At 48.7% G+C, this 19,389-nt stretch overlaps 1 protein-coding gene across 1 annotated transcript in view; it reads right to left on the reverse strand.

Moving 5' to 3' along the window:
- Positions 1-5,447: 5,447 nt before the first annotated feature.
- The window catches only part of LOC112121688 (zinc finger protein RFP-like), a 20,022-nt gene continuing 6,080 nt past the window's right edge, over positions 5,448-19,389 (reverse strand). Inside the window, exons 2-7 of the mRNA XM_026662284.1 lie at positions 19,105-19,200; positions 17,153-17,383; positions 15,750-15,772; positions 15,070-15,185; positions 10,459-10,509; positions 5,448-6,593 (exon numbers count right to left, since the gene is read on the reverse strand). Of these exons, the coding sequence (XP_026518069.1) occupies positions 6,007-6,593; positions 10,459-10,509; positions 15,070-15,185; positions 15,750-15,772; positions 17,153-17,383; positions 19,105-19,200 (1,104 nt within the window). The 3' untranslated portion in view covers positions 5,448-6,006. The remainder of the gene's footprint in view (positions 6,594-10,458; positions 10,510-15,069; positions 15,186-15,749; positions 15,773-17,152; positions 17,384-19,104; positions 19,201-19,389) is intronic.

The raw sequence follows: 19,389 nt of genomic DNA on the forward strand, positions 1-19,389 counted from the left end.
AGGTGACCATGCAGTCCCCCCAGAATCATAGAATATAGGATATTTCTACGCTCCCCTCTGGATCCAAAGCTATCCACAGCTTAAAGATTCTTACATAAAAAGGGACACAATTAACTTTCCCAGACTTTTGATTGCCTTTTACTTCTAACTCCTGCTTTCAAACACACAGTGATCTGAAAAAGACAACACAATAGGGTGACCAGATAGCAACTGTAAAAAATCGGGACGGGGGTTGGGGGTAATAGGAGCCTATATAAGAAAAAGCCCCCAAAATCGGGACTGTCCCTATAAAATCGGGACATCTGGTTGTGTTGACCTATATTGGTAGGTTTGCATTTCTTTTACCTCTGCTACAATATACACTGCACATGTTCTGGGGAAAATGCACATCTTCTCCACAATTCAATTTCCACAACACTAGCCACATCAATTTCTACACAAGGTGTAACTGTTTCTTTTGTGCTTACAAAATCTCCATGCACCCCTAGTAAAGTGACAGCTCGACCACACAGAGCCAGGGGCACTGTCCTTCTCTCTCTTTTTACCAGATCTTTTATCTGCTCTTTTGTTACCCAAAAATAAATTCAAATATTTTATTCTCCTGGCTTTGACTACCCTGCTGCAGACTATATAGTAAAACTTGAGTTCTACTTAGCTATACCTTAACCAATCATTTTACTGAAATTTAACTAACCAATCCTAACATACTGTAACATGGTTATTTAAGCAATTATATTCCACCATCTTAACTGGTTTACACCCAACAAAATTAATTATACAGCAGACAGAAACGATTACAGAACCAGACAGAGACCATGCAAATAAACATATAAAACAATACAGAAACAAGGATTTTACATCCCAGCTATTGATAAGTGAGTTCTTGGCAGACAGGATGCTATCACACTAAGTTTCCTTTTACATCTTCTAGGCTCTTCCCTTTCTCTGGAGGTGATAGGAATATCAGGACAGAATTGTATTCCTAACAGCCCAATAGCACCTTATTTCAATGTGACTAGTTTGGAATGTGAGGATGTGACCATACACTTCCCGGTTTATGGCTGGCCTCTGCTGCTTAGCCAAAGGCCTTATCCTAAGAACAGGGCCTCAGCTTGTCACGGTAAGAGAAGGCCCTACACCGGCAGATAGTGATTTTGATTCTCTCTTTTATACCTCTATAACTAGCTAAGTGATAAGAATACACGTAAATTCTTAAAGTATAGGCCTTTACAGACAGGCCCGAATATTTCTATCCTAACAACACTCCGCCGACTTAATGCGCTTAGTGTGGACATACGCAATCGACTGTATAAAATCAGTTTCTAAAAATCGACTTCTATAAAATCGCCCTGAATGCCTCCATGCATTAAGCCAGGGGTCTTAAACTCAAATTACCACAGGAGGACCAGTACATTGGCCCGAGGGCCGCATTACTGACGCCTCCCCCCTGCCGCCCTCGGCCCCGCCCCCACTCCACCCCTTCCATGAGGCCCCACCCCTGCCCTGCCTCTTCCCACCCCTTCCCTGCCCCCATTCCAACCCCTTCCCCGAAATCCCCACCCCAACTCTGCCCCCCCTGCCCCCAGGGGGTGCAGGAGGGGTGAGGGGTGCGGCAGGGGGTCAGGGCAGGGGTGAGGGGTGCAGAAGGGGGCTCAGGGCAGTGGGTGGGGTGCAGGAGGGGTGCGCCAGGGGGTTCAGGGCAGGGGGTCGGGGTGCAGGGTGTGGCAGACAGCTCAGGGAAGGGGGTTGGGGTGCAGGAGGGGTGTGAGGTGTGGCAGGCGGCTCAGGGCAGGGGGTTGGGGTGCAGGAGGGGTATGGGGTGCAGCAGGGGGCTCAGGGCAGGGGTTCAGGGACAGGCTCTGGCCCAGCGCGCATCGGGGGCAGGGCAGGCTCCCTGCCTGCCTGTCTGCCCTGCCCTGCCCCACCCCCACACCGCTCCAGGATGTGTGTATTGCTGTTGCTTCAGGCACCGCCCCCAGCATCTCCCATTGGTCGGGAATGGGGAACTGCGGACAATGGGAGCTGCTGGAGGCGGTGCCTGAAGCAACATCAACACACACACCAATGTGCCCCCCCTTCCCCGTGTTCCGGCCGCTTCCCGGCACGGGGGCAGGGCAGGCAGGCAGGGAGCCTGCCATGTCCCCGATGCGTGTCGGGTTGGAGCCGCTCTAGGTAAATGCTGGGGGAGGGTGGGGGGGCTGCGAGGAGCTCACGGGCCACAGAAAATAACCCCCTGCATTAAGCTGTGCCCTATCAGTGCAGGAGGACTGCATGAGCTTGGAAAACATGTCATCACGTTTTTTTCGCCTTCTAATCTGCAATAACCTCAGGGATGGTGATGATAGGGGGAGCTCTACGATTCTGGGGGGACTGCATGGTCACCTGTGCTGCTGAGTTTGCCACGCTGATCAAACAGGAAATGAAATTCAAAAGTTCTCGGGGCTTTTCCTGTGTACCTGGCTAGTGCATCGGAGTTCAAAGTGCTGTCCAGAGCAGTCACAATGGAGCACTTTGGGATAGCTCTCAGAGGCAAATTCCGTCGATTTGCGTCCACACTACCCCAAATTTGACCCAGCAAGGTCAAATTTAGCGCTATTCCCCTTGTCGGGGAGGAGTACAGAAGTCGATTTTAAGAGCCCTTTAGGTCGACGGAACGGGGTTGGTTGTGTGGATGCAGTCATTTTTAAATTGACCTAACGTGGCTAAATTCAACCTAACCCCGTAGTGTAGACCAGGGTTCAGCCTGGTTCCCGGGGTGTAGGCGACTCCATTACACACCAAAGTAACCAGCAAAGTCTCTACTGATCACACCCCTCCGTGTGAGGCTCAGCAGAAAGGCCATGGACTCAGTGGATCATGCAGACAGAGCTCCTCTCTCCCCTTTAGAGAGAGATTCATCCCAGCTCAGGGCAGAGGACCAATGACCCAGGACAGTGTGTGTGAGGGGAGCTGGTACGGGGACCCCTGCATTGTACAGGGTAAGGGGTTACACAGCGACTCCCAGCCCCCTTGTCTATCCCAGCTGCAGGAGGGGGCATCATGGGACAGACTGAGGGGGCCTGGGACAAGCAGCCGCCTGGGCCCAGAACAGGAAATGTAACCATGGTGGGAAAAGAGCAGTGACTGGCGCTCCGCTGGGGATGCGGCTGGTTACAAGGATGGCTCTGGATGGTGGGATACAATGTTGCAACATGATGTAATTTCCCTTCCTCGCTCCTCTGAATCAAGGCCACATGAAGATCATCCAAAATTCGTCTCGCCAAGCACAACCCTGCAGTGTCCTCCTTTCTGATGTACCCCACAGCGCCCTCCCCTCACTTCCCAACAGGGGGCAATTGTGAATGTGGAACCCCCGCCGGAGCCCCACACAAGACAAACTTATTTCTTGACCTCCACGCAAGTCAAAGGAGGTTGGCTCTGCCCTGGAAGAGCCCAGCTAGCTTACAGATGGGGAAACTGAGGTACAGAGTCTGTGTCATGGCCCGAGCCTGCCCATTCTCATCAGACACCCCAGTCTCACCTGATTCTGTTGTCAGCGCTGTGTCTGCGCCATGCACAGAGCGTGCCTGCTCCCACACGTCCCGGCACCGTGTGTCTCTGCCGTGCACTAGGCATGACTGTTTGCAGCTGCCCCCGCCCCAGTCAGTGCTATGTGCGGGTGATGCCCCAACTCTGCATGTTCTCAGCACTGTGTGTCTGCCATGCCCCAAGTCGGCCGGCTGTCAGCTCTCCCAGCCCGCTCGCAGTGCTGTGTGGCTGGGACATGCACGGAGCCGACCTCTTCTCAGCTACCTCCCCTGCCCCCAGTCTCAGGGCTGTGCTTGTTCCATGCACTGAACCTACCTGGTGTCTGCCATGCTTCAAGCCTGAATCAACTGCACCTTTGTTTCAGTGTTGTGCAGCAGGGCCAGGCACCAAGCCTGAACTCCTGGCCTGTGCGGCTAGTTGAGCTGGTAGGTTCATTTCCAAAGGCCGAGGGGTTCAGTGATTGAGGTGTGGGTCTGCTGTATTAGACAGAGACCTGGCATTAAGGTGTACATTTCTAATGCGTGCAGCCCGCGGGCAGCGTGTTTGAGACCCCTGCAGTAGAGCAATTTGCCAAGGGGTCACTGACAAGTTTTAAATCAAGATTTGGAAAAAATAAATCAAAATGATGCTCTAGGAATTATTTGGGGTACGTTCAGTGGCCTGTGTGACACAGGAGACTAGAAGATCACAGTGGCCCTTCTGGCCTTGGAATCTACGAATCATCTTCCACTTTGTCTGAGTTCACCTCCTGCATCCTCTTATCACATCTGCAAAAAGGGGGTAGTGATGACGGGTACCTCCCCAAGGGTGCAATGCCTCAGCCAATACAAACTGCTGAGAAGCAGCAGCAGAAGAGATTGAGTTCTTCTGCCTTCCAGCCTGTAGGCTACAGGGTGTGCTGGGAGTCTCCCTCAACCAGCCATGAACACGATTGTGCTCGTATTTCATACCTAGCTCACAGCTGTATCTCATGAACCCCTTGACCAAATGACTCCAGCTTTGTACCCCGACCCTACCCTGTGCCCTCAGGTGGCATATCAGGTTTCTAGCCAATCAGACCGTGAATGTGAATTTAAAGAAAAAGGGGTAATTTGGTTTGGGAAAGAAATGCTGCTGCAACACAATGGTGCGGCTAAGTGCCACCCCATAATATTCTGTAGTTGATAATGTGAGTTGGCTACTTTATTGCCAGTTTCCTTCTGTTCCTTGGCAGCTGGAAGTTGCTAATGGATTTCTTTCACAGCGAGGATGTTGTTGCTTTTTTCTTGCCCGGGAAAGCATCACTCGATTCTTTGATTTTATTTACTCATTCCTCAAGCTTTGCTTTTAGAGCTTTCGCTTAAAGTTACCCAGCGGCTTTTCTTCAAGCCCCTTCAAGGGATTTGCTCGTGGGTCTGTCTAATGTTTCAGGACAGAGCCATACAGATCTAATACCCTTGGGACAAAGTCCAAGGCCAGAAGATAGAAATAAACTTTATTCTGTGAATTTACTCATTTGAATCTACAGCATCCAAATAACCAAACAGAGCAAAATAGGAGCATTGAGCTAGGGAACTGGAGGGAGAGGGAAACACCACTATGTTTCTTATATTCATAAGAAAAGAGCAGAGGACGTTGATGGATGACCCTAAGTGAGTCACAAGTTAGGCCAGGTCTACACTATAACCTTCCATTAGTGGAACTATATCGCTCAGGGCTGTGAAAAATCCACACCCCTCAGTGAACGCAGTCATACCGACTGAACTCCCGGTGTAGACAGCGGTACGTTGACGGGAGAGCTCCTCCCCTGGACATAGCTACCGCCTCTCACAGAGGTGGATTAACTACACTGATGGGAGAAGCTCTCCTGTCGGCGTAGGAGCGTCTTTACTTAAGCATTACAGCGGCGCAGCAGTGCTGGTGTAGTATTTTAAGTGTAGACCTGCCCTAAGACAGGCAGGCTCTGCTGTGACCCTGGGAGTGGCTCCTAGTGTCTGCTGGTTGGTCAGTTCGTGTGTGTCTGGAGGATCCCAGAGTTACAGAGACAAGCATGTAAGAGGGCTGAGAAACTCCTTTCACCAGTATAATGCTGAGCAAGTCAGTCTTGTTCTCCCTCACCATTTTATTGTGAGTCTCGCAGCACTCAGTGTTTTTCTTACAGTCCCAGCTGTTGGAGTAGATAGATTTGAGGGAGCTCAGATTATATTACAGATACATTTCCAGCCTTCATGTTTGTGTAGCAAAGATTGAAAACCGGAAACAAGAACACCCTGAAAGCTGGGAAACCAGAAAGCAAAGAAAAATAACACAAAATGTAAAAAGATGTTTAAGCCAATCTCATGATTCTGGGGGATCTGACACAGTTTTTGAATGCTTGAGGCTGGCAAGACTGTGATTAGAATGGCAAAGTGTGATAGCTGTAATTTATATATTACCTATGTCTTTGCTCTACTTTAGCTGTCTCATATCACTCGGATCCCTGCTCCTCTGTCACAGGTCTTAATGGTATGCCTGAAAGTGATAACTTACTGGCATGCTTAGCTGTACCATTCTACGGTGTGCATTCCAGGGACCACTACTGCCTAGATTCTGATATTCTACATGCCGGCTCCCAAAGAAGGGGATGATCTTCCCAGTGAAAGAGGATGTGAAAGTAAAGATTGGCTCTTTGCCAGAAGATGTAATGTCATAAAATGTAACTTTCTCCTCTTCATAATCCAGGTAAACCCCAATGTTACTGGGGCTACGACGTAGGTCCAGAGCAGTCTTAGGGGAGGTGAGGGCCCAGTACTCATTCCCTGTACTCTGCAAAGCCCAGATCCCCTCCTCCGGTGTACAGCTTATCGCTCCCTCGAGTATCACAGACTCTTTGGCAATGCCCAAAACCCACTCATCTTTGTCCCCAACCTCCACTTCCCAGTAACATCTCCCTGAGGTGAAGCCCTTATAGCCCAGCACACAGGCAGCAGGATAAAACCTGTTCTGTGGCACTGAGTATCCCGCGCCTTGGTATTTCTGTATCACACTCTCATCTGTGGACACGATGGAACAGGGATTTGCCAGGTCTGGATCAGGAGTGGCCTGCACTGCAAGAGGGAAGAGAGAGACAGAAGGAGAGTGTTAAGGTCTGTCTTCACTGCAGAGTTAACCCAGGCGCTTACTCAGCTGCTAACCCTGATGCCCTTCCTGTCCAGATGCATAAACACCTCATCTGAGTTCAGGGGTGCTTTCCACCCAGCACAGGCACCGACTCCATGGGTGCTCCAGGGCAGAAGCACCCACAGAAAAAAAATAGTGGTGCTTGGCACCCACCGACAGGTCCTACCGATTAGCTCCTCCCCCTCTCCCCACAGCACCCCCCACGCACTGACGGGCCCCGCCAATCAGCTCCTCCCCCTCCTTCCCAGCGCCTTCTTCCTGCCACGGATCCGTTGTTCAGAGGTGGGTAGGAGGTTCTGAGGGGTAGGGGAAGCTGTGGGGGTAGGAAGAGGTGGGGGGAGGGGTGGGGGCTTGGGGCGGGATCTGGGGCAGAGTGAGGGTCAAGCAACCCACTGGAAACTGGGGAAGTCGGCACCTCTGTGCAGGCTAAACCACTCCAGTGCTGAGAGTCAGAGAGTCTGAGGCCAGAAGGGAACCAGGTCATCTAATCTGAGCCCCGTATATCACAGGCCACCAACCCCACCCAGCACCCACCTACCCCAACAACCAACATTAGCCCAAAGCAGGACAGCCTACAGCAGACTGGACTATTTATGTGCCACAGGCAGAGAAGTGGAGGCACCGAGGTACCAGTGCCCGAGGCCCCACAATGCAGGGAAATGATTCAGTGAGATACCCCCAAACAATCCTGGGATGTCACCCGCATCCATGTGCTGCAGAGGAAGGTGAAAATTGCCTGGACATAGAAACATAGCAACCAGCACCCGGGAGAGCTACGGACTTCCCCGCCTCTGTGGCTGAGCTGCATCGCCCCAGCTCGGGAACAAAGGACTAGAGGTGGGGGAGGGGTGAAGCGGAAGTTACGTCTTGGCTGCAGGAAGCAGTGGGGAGCAGAGGAGCGGACTTCCTGGGTGCTGCTTGACCCCTGCTCCGCCTCAGGTCCCACCCTCACTCCACCCCTTCCCCCACATGTCCACCCTACCCCGCCTCTTCCTGCCCCTGCTCCTCCGCCCACCACTGAACAGTTGATCGCATTAGGTAGGAGGTGCTGGGAGGGAGGGGAAGGAACTGATTGGCGGGGCCGCCGGCGCGTGGGAGGAGAGGAGAGGGAGGATCTGATCCATGGGGCTGCCGGGGGGCGCTGAGCACCCACTATTTTTTTCCCCATGGGTGCTCTAGCCCCGGAGCACCTACAGAATCGGCGCCTATGGTAGGGACACACCTGGGAGTCTTAGAAAGCAGATCAGATGGAGAGGGAGACAGAGCTTGAACAATGGACTATGCTGTAACCTTCATTTCTCTGTGCTAACCCTGTGCTGTGGTGCAGAGCAGTGGACTAATAAACCCAGTTGCTTGACAGTGACAGTGGTGGCGGAGTGTCGCTGCAGGTGCTTACAGAGGTGTGTTGCTCCCTAAGATCATAGAAGTCTCCCTCAGGGGTCTGTCACAGTTGGAGACACTGCACACAGCTCATGTTGTGAGGCAGGAGGGCTGAAGGCCCAGAGGTCCAGCCTAAGGAGTTGGTGAAGCCGCGTGGCTTACCCTGCAGGAAGAGTGGGCTGACGTTGGAGGTCTGGCACATTGAAGGGGCTCCTCCCAGAGACTGTTCCAAAGCTGGGGCCGTAGCACCAATCCTGGGGATCAGTGGCAGAGGGGATCTCAGTCTCCTCCCCCGATCCCTCTCCCTTGCTGGGGGTGCTCCACATCCAGCAATAGAACAGAGCAGGGGAGGAAGCAGACACCAGGAAGAGGAAGTTAACAGGGACACCAGCTAATGGATTTGAAAAGTACTAAATTGTGTCTGCGCTAGTCGCACTTAATGTGGTAGCTAGTCTGGTAAGGACCAGGAGTGGGGGTCGAGCCTGCCTCCCGACACCCCTGTTGATTTCAGAGGGGCTATTTAGACTCCTGGAGATTCTCTAACGCACCAAAAAGGGGCTCCAGACCCCAGAGTTTTTCCTCCTTCCCCAGTCCAGAGAGCAGATGATCACTGCATGTGCCTGGTGGATTATTCTTACACTATTGATTTGGGGATTTGTTGCAGAGGGAAGCAGATATGGGATCTCTATGGAGGAAGGCAAAAGACCGGCTTCTGGTCAGTGGATGGGAAGAGGAGGTCGCAATTAGGGTCCTTTCTCAATTCATCCAGTAAAAAGCCTTCCCTTGCCAGACCATGGCTCTCTAGAGAATCTAGTTATACATGTATCTAACTGAGCTCCTTACTCCCCGCTGTTAAATTCCATTCACCCCCTGAATACTTCTGAGAAGAGACAGTCGCCTGGCTTCTCTGGTGCACGACAGCTCCACAGAGCAGAGTGAAGAGAAGAATAGATAACTAGTGTGTCAGACCAATGGTCCATCTAGGCCAATAGAGTGGTCAATGCCAGGTGCCCCAGAGGCAATGAACAGAACAGGTATTCATCAAGTGATCCATCCCCTGTCGCCCATTCCCAGCTTCTGGCAAACAGAGGCTAGGGACACCATCCCTGCCCATCCTGGCTAACAGCCATTCATGGACCTATCCTCTATGAATTTATCTAGTTCTTTTCTGAAGTCTGTTACAGTCTTGGCCTTCACAACATCCTCTGGCAAGGAGTGCCACAGCTTGATTGTGCGTTGTGTGAAAAAATACTTCCTTTTGTTTGTTTTAAACCTGCTGCCTATTAATTTCATTTGGTGACCCCTAGTTCTTATGTTATGAGAAGAAGTAAATAACACTTCCTTGTTTACTTTTTCCACACTCATCATGATTTTATAGACCTCTATCATATCTCCCCTTAGTCGTCTCTTTTCCAAGCTGAAAAGTCCCAATCTCATTAATCTCTCCTCATATGGCAGCTGTTCCATACCCCTAGTCATTTGTTGCCCTTTTCTGTACCTTTTCTAATTCCAATATATCTCTTTTGAGATGGGAAGACCACATCTGCATGCAGTATTCAAGATGTAGTTGTACCATGGATTTATAGAGAGGCAATATGATATTAAGAAAGGGATAGATAATAAGACAGAAAATGATTCCCAACATTCTGTTTGCTTTTTTGACCGCCGCTGCAGTCCTGATTCTCTGCCTGGTTCAGTACTGGCCTTAGAATGGTCTCCCCCCAAGGGACCTTCCACCAGCTGGGGATGGATGGAGCCCAGCACACGAGTCCATGCTCCTGACACTAGGGCGAGAGGGAAGTATAGCATAGGAGCTGGTGGGAGACGCTTCCTTAACTCTTTATTTCCCAGTTTTCAGAGCTTGAAATATGGATTCCCTTCACGTTCTGGAAGCGTACAGGGCACTGATGGTCAACCTGCACTCTGTGTTAATGAAGTTTTCCAGCAGCGAAGCTTGTCTTTCATACAAAAAATAAAAATAGAGCAATTTTCTAGTCCTTATAATTACTGCGAGAAGCAGCGAAATGTGACCTGAGTGTGCCCTAAAGACTGATTTTTGGACCTAAAAAATGTACCCTACTTTCCAATTGTAAATAGTATGTGCACTTTCATACCTCACAAAATGGGAATGGGTGACAGGATGGATCACTGGATGATTACCTGTTCTGTTCATTCCCTCTGGGGCACCTGGCATTGGCCACTGTTGGAAGACAGAATACTGGGCTAGATGGACCATTGGTTTGATTCAGTCTGGCTGTTCTTATGATATAATGATTCCTTCTAACCTTGGAATCCATGACTCTGTATTGGTGGAAACCTCTCTTGTTTGAATTCAGAAGCTTCTTCTAAAAAATTAATCCTGACATTTTAATTAAATAATTGTTGTACGAAAATATCCTCAGGAAAACTTACCCTCTTTCTCTGCCTTTGAGATCAGAAAGCGCAGTTGATAGGGCAGGGTCTCTAGAGAAAGAAAAGATCAGAGGAGAGGTGATTTCCCCCTTTCTTGTAGGAAAATAGCCTCATGAAAACGGGACTTGATTCACAAAGAAACTTAGGCAAGGTGATGCTTAGCATCACAACAGCCAACGTTTAGACACCTAGAAAGATCTCATGGTTAAGACAAAAGACCACCTTGGCTTAACCACGAGATCTTGCATGATCTAAAAAATAAAAAGGAGTCATATAAAAAATGGAAACTAGGACAAATTACAAAGGATGAATATAGGCAAACAACACAGGAATGCAGGGGCAAGATTAGAAAGGCAAAGGCACAAAATGAGCTCAAACTAGCTATAGGAATAAAGGGAAACAAGAAGACTTTTTATCAATACATTAGAATCAAGACCAAGGACAGGGTCAGTAAGGAGGAAGAAACAGTAACAGGAAACTTGGAAATGGTAGAGATGCTTTATGTCTTCTTTGTTTCAGTCTTCACCGAGAAGTCTGAAGGAATGCCTAACATAGTGAATGCTAATGGGAAGGGGGTAGGTTTAGAAGATAAAATAAAAAAGAACAAGTTAAAAATCACTTAGAAAAGTTAGATGCCTGCAAGTCACCAGGGCCTGATGAAATGCATCCTAGAATACTCAGGGAGCTAATAGAGGAAGTATCTGAGCCTCTAGCTATTATTTTTGGGAAATCATGGGAGACAAGAGAGCTTCCAGAAGACTGGAAAAGGGCAAATATAGTGCCCATCTATAAAAAGGGAAATAAAAACATCCCAGGAAACTACAGACCAGTTAGTTTAACTTCTGTGCCAGGGAAGATAATGGAGCAAGTAATTAAGGAAATCATCTGCAAACACTTGGAAGATGGTAAGGTGATAGGGAATAGCCAGCATGGATTTGTAAAGAACAAATCACGTCCAACCAATCTGATAGCTTTCTTTGATAGGATAACGAGTCTTGTGGATAAGGGAGAAGTGGTGGCTGTGGTATACCTAGACTTTAATAAGGCATTTGATACGGTCTCGCATGATATTCTTATCAATAAACTAGGCAAATACAACTTAGATGGGGCTACTATAAGGAGGGTGCATAACTGGCTGGATAACTGTACTCAGAGAGTAGTTATAAATGGTTCCCAATCCTGCTGGAAAGGTATAACAAGTGGGGTTCCGCAGGGGTCTGTTTTGGGACCGGCTCTGTTCAATATCTTCATCAACGACTTAGATATTGGCATAGAAAGTACGCTTATTAAGTTTGCAGATGATACCAAACTGGGAGGGATTGCAACTGCTTTGGAGGACAGGGTCATAATTCAAATGATCTGGACAAATTGGAGAAATGGTCTGAGGTGAAGGATGAAGTTTAACAAAGACAAATGCAAAGTGCTCCACTTAGGAAGGACAATCAGTTTCACACATACAGAATGGGAAGAGACTGTCTAGGAAGGAGTACGGCAGAAAGGGATCTAGCGGTTATAGTGGACCACAAGCTAAATATGAGTCAACAGTGTGATGCTGTTGCAAAAAAAGCAAACATGATTCTGGGATGTATTAACAGGTGTGTTGTGAGCAAGACACGAGAAGTCATTCTTCCGCTCTACTCTGCGCTGGTTAGGCCTCAACTGGAGTATTGTGTCCAGTTCTGGGCACCGCATTTCAAGAAAGATGTGGAGTAATTGGAGAGGGTCCAGAGAAGAGCAACAAGAATGATTAACGGTCTAGAGAACATGACCTATGAAGGAAGGCTGAAAGAATTGGGTTTGTTTAGTTTGGAAAAGAGAAGACTGAGATGGGACATGATAGCAGTTTTCAGGTATCTAAAAGGGTGTCATAAGGAGGAGGGAGAAAACTTGTTCACCTTAGCCTCTAAGGATAGAACAAGAAGCAATGGGCATAAACTGCAGCAAGAGAGGTTTAGGTTGGATATTAGGAAAAAGTTCCTAACTGTCAGGGTGGTTAAACACTGGAATAAATTGCCTAGGGAGGTTGTGGAATCTCCATCTCTAGAGACATTTAAGAGTAGGTTAGATAAATGTCTGTCAGGGATGGTCTAGACCAGGGGTCGGCAACCTTTCAGAAGGGGTGTGCCGAGTCTTCATTTATTCACTCTAATTTAACGGTTCGCGTGCCAGTCATACATTTTAACGTTTTTAGAAGGTCTCTTTCTATAACACTATAATATATAACTAAACTATTGTTGTATGTAAAGTAAATAAGGTTTTTAAAATGTTTAAGAAGCTTCATTTAAAATTAAATTAAAATGCAGAGCCGCCGGACCGGTGGCCAGGTCTCGGGCAGTGTGAGTGCCACTGAAAATCAGCTTGCGTGCCGCCTTTGGCACGCATGCCATAGGTTGCCTACCCCTGTCTAGACAGTATTTCGTCCTGCCATGAGGGCAGGGGACTGGACTCGATGACCTCTCGAGGTCCCTTCCAGTCCTAGAATCTATGAATCGATAAAGTCACTGTGATTCACAAAGCAGGAGTCAGGCACCCAGGCAATCTGTACCATGAACGGGGAGAGAGATGCGCCTTGGAATGAGATTCATAAAAGCCAGCATGCTAGGCAACTCCCTGCTTACGCCAGCCAGTGGGAAAGGCCAAGGTACGGGGGTGTGCCAAGCCCCGGCGGTCTCAGGGAGTACCAGCGACTGAGTCTGGGCAGCACTGTAGGTGCCTCCCTCGGTGTGGGATTCTCAGCTGCGAGCCCTCTCTTGGTGTCCGGCAACTGTGCCATTTTTTTGCAAGATGCCTGGGGGGAGGAAACCCACCTTGCTCATAACTTTTACCCCAGTGGTTGGAGCACTCAGCTGGCCTTTGGGAGACCCCTGGTTCAAGTTAACCCTGTGCCGCAGAGGGAGCAGGGATCTGAAATGGGATCTACCACCTCTCAAGCAGTGCCCTAACCTCTGGGCTGTAGGATTTTCTGATGCCGGGTGCCCACATGCTCTCCTGGGGGAGAGGTTCCACTGGGGATAATCAATAATTCATTGGGCCGGAGGCAGAGAGAAATCACGAGAATGTCTCTGTAGCCAGGTGGTTAGAGCACACCCTGGGGAGGTGGGAGACCCAGAAGCCTGTCCCTCTACTCAATTATTTATACACCATGGATCAGATTCGAAAGAGGAAACAGAGAGGCCTATATCAGACCCCTGCTGGAATCCCTTCTTCTCCTGTGGGAGACGAGGGATTTGAACTGGTGGTCTCCCATATCCCAAGTCAGTACCCTAATCACAGAGCTATGATGTATATTATAAGGGAACATCTCTTTCCCTAGGGCCTGGTTCTTTTGGGTAAGTGTTTGCCTATAGGGCCTGAGCCAGTAAGTGTGCTCAGAGCAGGCATCTCAGATTAGGCCCTGTAGGCGAGTTAGGAGGAGGAACGCCTTTCTTTCCCCTGTTCGTGTATCTCTCTGGGGCTTAGGTGTCTGGACAGCGAGACTGGAACTGCAGGGCGCATGCACAGAGGCAGAAACATAAGTGCCTAGGGAACATTTACCACAAAAACAGAGGTGATGAGTGATTTTAGGCACCTACAAGGTTTGGTTGCAGCTGAGCAGGGGGCTTTGTGAATCCCAGTGGGATCTGATTCTGGGATTCAGGTGCCTAAAATGGCAGGTAGCCCCGAGTCCTTTTGTGAATCTAGCCCTCACCCTTTCTCTCTGCCTTTGGGCTCAGAGGTCAGTTCAGAGGGCCGGGTCTCTAGAGAAAGGAAGGATTGGAAGAGGTGATTTCATATTCTCTTGACTCTGGTGACATTCCTACTGTTAATTAATGTAACTGTGCTTGAAAGACAAGCTTTGGAGCTTACTCAGAGCTCTTCTTCAGGTCTGTATAGCTCAAAAGTTTGTCTGTCACCAACAGGAATTGGTTCAATAAAAGCTGTTACCTCCCCGGCCTTGTCTAATATCCTGGGACCGATAGAGCTACAGCAGCACTGCATGGAACCGTGCTGTAATTCTGAGATGGCCCAAAGGAAAAGACCATAGATGAGAGGCAGATTGGAATGGGGAGACCTTTCCAGCGAGACCAAACTAAAGTGAAATTATCGTCCAAAATATAATATCTTGCACCTCTCCATCTCCCACCTGCCTCCAAGGATCTCAAAGCACTGGGGGGCATTCACTAATTACCACAACAAGGTAGGTTGGCCATTATTTCCTCCTTTTTAAAGATGGAGGAACTTGAGGTACAGACTCTGGGATTTTCAAAAGGGCTGAGGCCATGTGGTGGCCAACTCCCATTGACTGTCAGAGAGATGGGTGCCTAAATCCCTTAGGTCCCTTGGAAAATCCCAGCCAGGGAGGTTAAATTCAATATTTTCTATAACATCTGGTGATTATGTGTCTCTGAAATTCTGAGTGGCCAATTTTAACACCCAGGGTTGGGTCTGAGACAATCCAAGTGGAGGCCTGGTGAACTGGCATCAGCCCTGAGCCCTCCCCAGCCCACCCACAAAGACGTCTAGCTGGGACGAGCTGAGAACTAATAGGCCAGAGTCCATCTCCTTCCACAGTCAGAGGCACATCTCGATGTACCATCACTGTAGCATGAGCCCAGATAACTGTTCAGTTACCTTTGAATTTCTTCAGAGCCTCCTGTAGACAAACATTTCTTTGAGAAGAGACGCCGACTCTCTCTCTCAGGTCCTGTGGCACAGCCACTGGTTTCTCAAACTTCACCTTCTCACACCTAGAGGGGAAAAAACCAAACATTCTCTAAAACTTTTCTTTCTTTTGTGAGAATGAGCTACCAGAGGCTGCTCTCTTGTGGGTTCGCTGTGAGCCTCTAACTCCCACTGGTGAGTCAACTGCCCTCCTCTCTGGAGTATTTAAATGCCTAGATCCTCAAATGGGAGTTAGAGAGTAAGGGGTCCACAAGCTGCCCGTCAGAGAGAAGGGCATAATCTCGTGGGAAAGGATGCTCCAGTGGTTAAGGGGTTGTTAGAGGACTCTGGAAACCTATGTTCCACTCCCTGCTCTGCCACAGCCTCCCTGCATGACCGTGGGCAAGTCACTTAAGGCCTGATTTTTAACGGTGCCTCCTGGGATTTTCAAAAGCACCTAACCAAGCTAGGCTCCCAACTGCCACTGATTGCAATGGGAGGTGCCTAACTCGCTTAGCTGCTTTGGAAAATTCCACCAAGTACCTCGCTACATGTCAGGTGTCTAAATATCCTGCAAAATCTGACCCCGGGGGGTCCAATCCCCTTCCAACATCATGACGCATAAGGGGGAGCGGAATGGAGCTACGTACCTGCTCCAGGTGCTTCTGATGTCCTAGAAGAGAGAGAGGAAAGAAGAAAAAGAAGAGCTCAGTCCCACAAGCCACAAGCTGGGGATCGCGCCTGCTCTGGAGATGGATGACTCACTTGGCCATCCCTAGTCGAGCTCTAGATGCAGTTCTCTGTAGTTGCACCTTTCAAATTCCATTCACAGACTTCGATGGAAAGGGGCCCCTAAGCACGCACCATGATTGTGGGGTTTCTCCTTCTAAATTCTATTTTGCCTGTGTCAATGACACTTGCTCCATCAGACTGATCAGACACATGAATCCCTGACTTCCACATGCAACTGCTGTGTCAGAGTGTTTGCCTTTCTCCATGTATGCAATTCTCGAAGCTGGATTCATTCCCATTTCTTAATAGGACCTGCAAAGAACTTTGCTTTCCTAATCTCCTACTTCCTAGAAACTGGAGTTGTGCCATTTATTGCGTCCAGATCATTAGGGCCCTTCGTTTTCTCTTTTTATTTTAGTTAAACACTGATAAATTCCCAGGAAAAATTACCACAACAAAAACAGGTGAAAATCAGTGCAAAAAACTATTAATTTTTCTAGGTAAATATCGGGGTTTGTTTTGCTGGATGGAAAGACAGGGGGGAAAAGTGTTCAGTAGATTAATGCTTTGAATTCTGTTCATCGCTGTGGTTTGCTGCAGAACTAAAACAGAGCTCAAAACAGAACACGCCCCTGAGTTTAAGAAAACAATAGATCTCTAATCCCCAAATAAAACTTTTCATTTGAACCAACAGTTTACTGGTGCAGACTTAGAACTATTAGCCTATAAATATTCACATTTGATAATTGGGCCACACCATTTGTGTACGTGGTGGGTGTGAGATTTATCAGTATGTTCAGATGCATACACACTTCAGAGCTTGTGTGCCTGCCTGTTGGTTATTGTGTGTATCTTCTAGAACAATATGTTCTTAATTCACCAGGCAGCTTTGCATATACACACAGACTAATGTATTATCGTAATACAGAGATCTCATGCAATGCATTGTATTTTCCTAATAAAAAGTTATTTTTTTTATATTTGAATGATACAAAAGGATGATGAAAATCAGAAAAACCTGAATAATACTTTTTGTAAAACCCAGGAATTTTTTGGTAAAAATCGGTTTAAACTGAAAACAAAGCGGCTAATATATGATGTATCAAAAAGGCCTGAAACGTCTGCCTTTAAAACAGCAAAACTGTTTCCACACTGGAAATATTAGAAATGTCAAATTTTGTTTTCCCTCACTTTGCTAAAGGACACGCTGACAGTCTCCATTGTGGAGTGGGAGCTCTCCAAGAAGTTAGTAAACTCCAAAGTTAATCACTCAGAATCTCTCCCTTCCCTGGGCAGGGATCTGGGTGTCTAACAGTCTCACCTGTAGGAATTCACTTGTTGGCTGCTGACACTTCTCTTCTATCTCACTGATCAAGTCACTGAGACGGGAAATCTCCTCAGATAGTTTGGTGACATTTTCATCCTGTATCTTCACAATTTCCTTGGCCAACTCTTCCAGTTGGGCCAGCAGGAGTTGCTCTTGTTCCTCCAGGAACTGCCGCAGTTGCTCAAATTCAGACACAATCTTCTGCCTCTCAGCGTCTATCTTTCCCTATAATGAAGGGACAAACAGGGAAAGGACAGGTCAGGGACTAGGGTTGCCAGATGTCCAATTTTTGAAAGGGGAACCTGGCAGTGTCCAGTCACACCACACTAGGGTCAAATTAAATTAGGTTTACAATGTTTGCATGTCAGAGGTTTACACCAGTATAAAGACATTACATTAAAAAGTGATTTGAGGTAAGTCGGTACTACACAAATGTAGAGGACGTACACTATATGCCCCTGCTAACATGGGCATAAATAGCAGCGTAGATGGTGAGGCATGGCTTAAGCCAGTCTGAACCCTCTGGCTATATAGCCTACTGTACCTATTGGGTTCCAGGAAGTGCTAAAGGATCCTCCCCCCAGCCTAAGGGGAGGACCCACAGGACCTAAAACCCAAATGATTACGGGGGACAACTAATGTAAAAACAGGGACAGGAGTGCGATTAAAGGGTCAAAAGAAGAGAACCTGACGGGGACACCGAGCAGAGAACCCCGGACAGCGCCCACTGCTCCTCAAAGGTGTCAAGGGAGCCAGTGGATGCCGCCCAGAGGAACTCTGCCCGGATACGTGAACGGACAGAGGATTGGAAACAGGCCCCACAGATAGCCTACTGTAGAGGGGCAGCTACCCCATTCCTGGGGAAAAGGGTAGGCTGATTGGGGAGGTGGCCACAGCCTTGGCCACACCCAATCAGGCCACAGCTGGCCCTGATATAAGGGCTAATGGAGGAGCGGAGTCAGTCTCACTCTAGCCTTGGAGTGGGAAGGACCTGGCTGCCTGGGAGCACAGGGTACCTGGAGCAGAGCAGTGCTGGGGAAGAGCAAGAGGAGCTGGGGAGCTCCAGCCTGGCAACTCTCCAGGCTGAGGCCTTGGTAAAGGCCTAAGTAGATATTGGGGCTGCAGAGGTGCAGCCTGGGGATAGGCAGAGGCAGCTGGTCTCGCCCCCTTGCGGATGATGAGTGGCCATTACAGACTGCAGTCTGCCTCAGAGAAATGGGGCTAGATAATGACTGAGGTAAGGTGGGAATAGGGGGAGGGGATTCCCTTGGGAAAGGAAATCCAGACTGAGGGGGCACTGCTGTGGGGCAGCACCCCAAGATAAGGGGCACTGGGGTCCAGAACAGACACCAGCCAGCAGGAGGTGCTCTGAGTGCTGGAAAGAGTTAATTTCCAGACGACCAGCAGGAGGCGCGGCGGTGGTGAGTCAACGATCTGCTACATCTACATACATGGCTCTAAGAACAGGAGTACTTGTGGCACCTTAGAGACTAAATAAATGTTTTTGTCTCTAAGGTGCCACAAGTACTCTTAGTCTGTATCTGCAAAAAGAACAACACGCCTGCTACTCTGATACATGGCTCTATACACCCCCAAGCAGTGCCTCTCCCATCTACACTATTTTTAGCAGTGTAGTGTCCCGCTGCCTCCCTGCCACTGGAGCCTTTTCCTGCTGCAGGTAAAGGCTCCGGCAGCTCTACTGCCTTCCCCTGCTGGAGCCTTTCATTCACCCGTGTAGCTACACACCACAGCGTGGACACAGCTGCTTTTCACTGTGCTGTGTAGCTACACATACCCTACAGGTCGCCCCCAGAGCTGTGCCGTGTAGATGTAGCCATAGCTAAATCAGGCAGTGCTGTGTATAGACCAGGGCTGACACTCTCCCCACACAGAGAGATGCCAACTCTGACTGATGCAACTGCTGGACCATCACAATGGGCACCTACCAGATATTCCTGGCTTTGCATCTCTCCATCCTGTTTCCACTCCAGACGTTCTTCTCTCTCTTGCTTCAGGGTGTTCAGTCGGGTTTGCATTTTTTTCTGAGGCAAGAAAAACAATGTTTGGGAGGGTCAGGTGGCTGAGGAGTCCATCCTCACAGATACATTTACCGTGTTTCCCCAAAAATAAGACAGTGTCTTATATTAATTTTTGCTCCCAAAGATGCGCTAGGTCTTATTTTCAGGGGAGGTCTTATTTTTCCTGGAGCTTCGGGGCCTTATATTCCGGGG

Source organism: Terrapene carolina, unplaced genomic scaffold (assembly GCF_002925995.2).
Source record: "Terrapene carolina triunguis isolate 2854851 unplaced genomic scaffold, T_m_triunguis-2.0 Scaffold25425, whole genome shotgun sequence".
NCBI classification, from domain to species: Eukaryota; Metazoa; Chordata; order Testudines; family Emydidae; genus Terrapene; species Terrapene triunguis.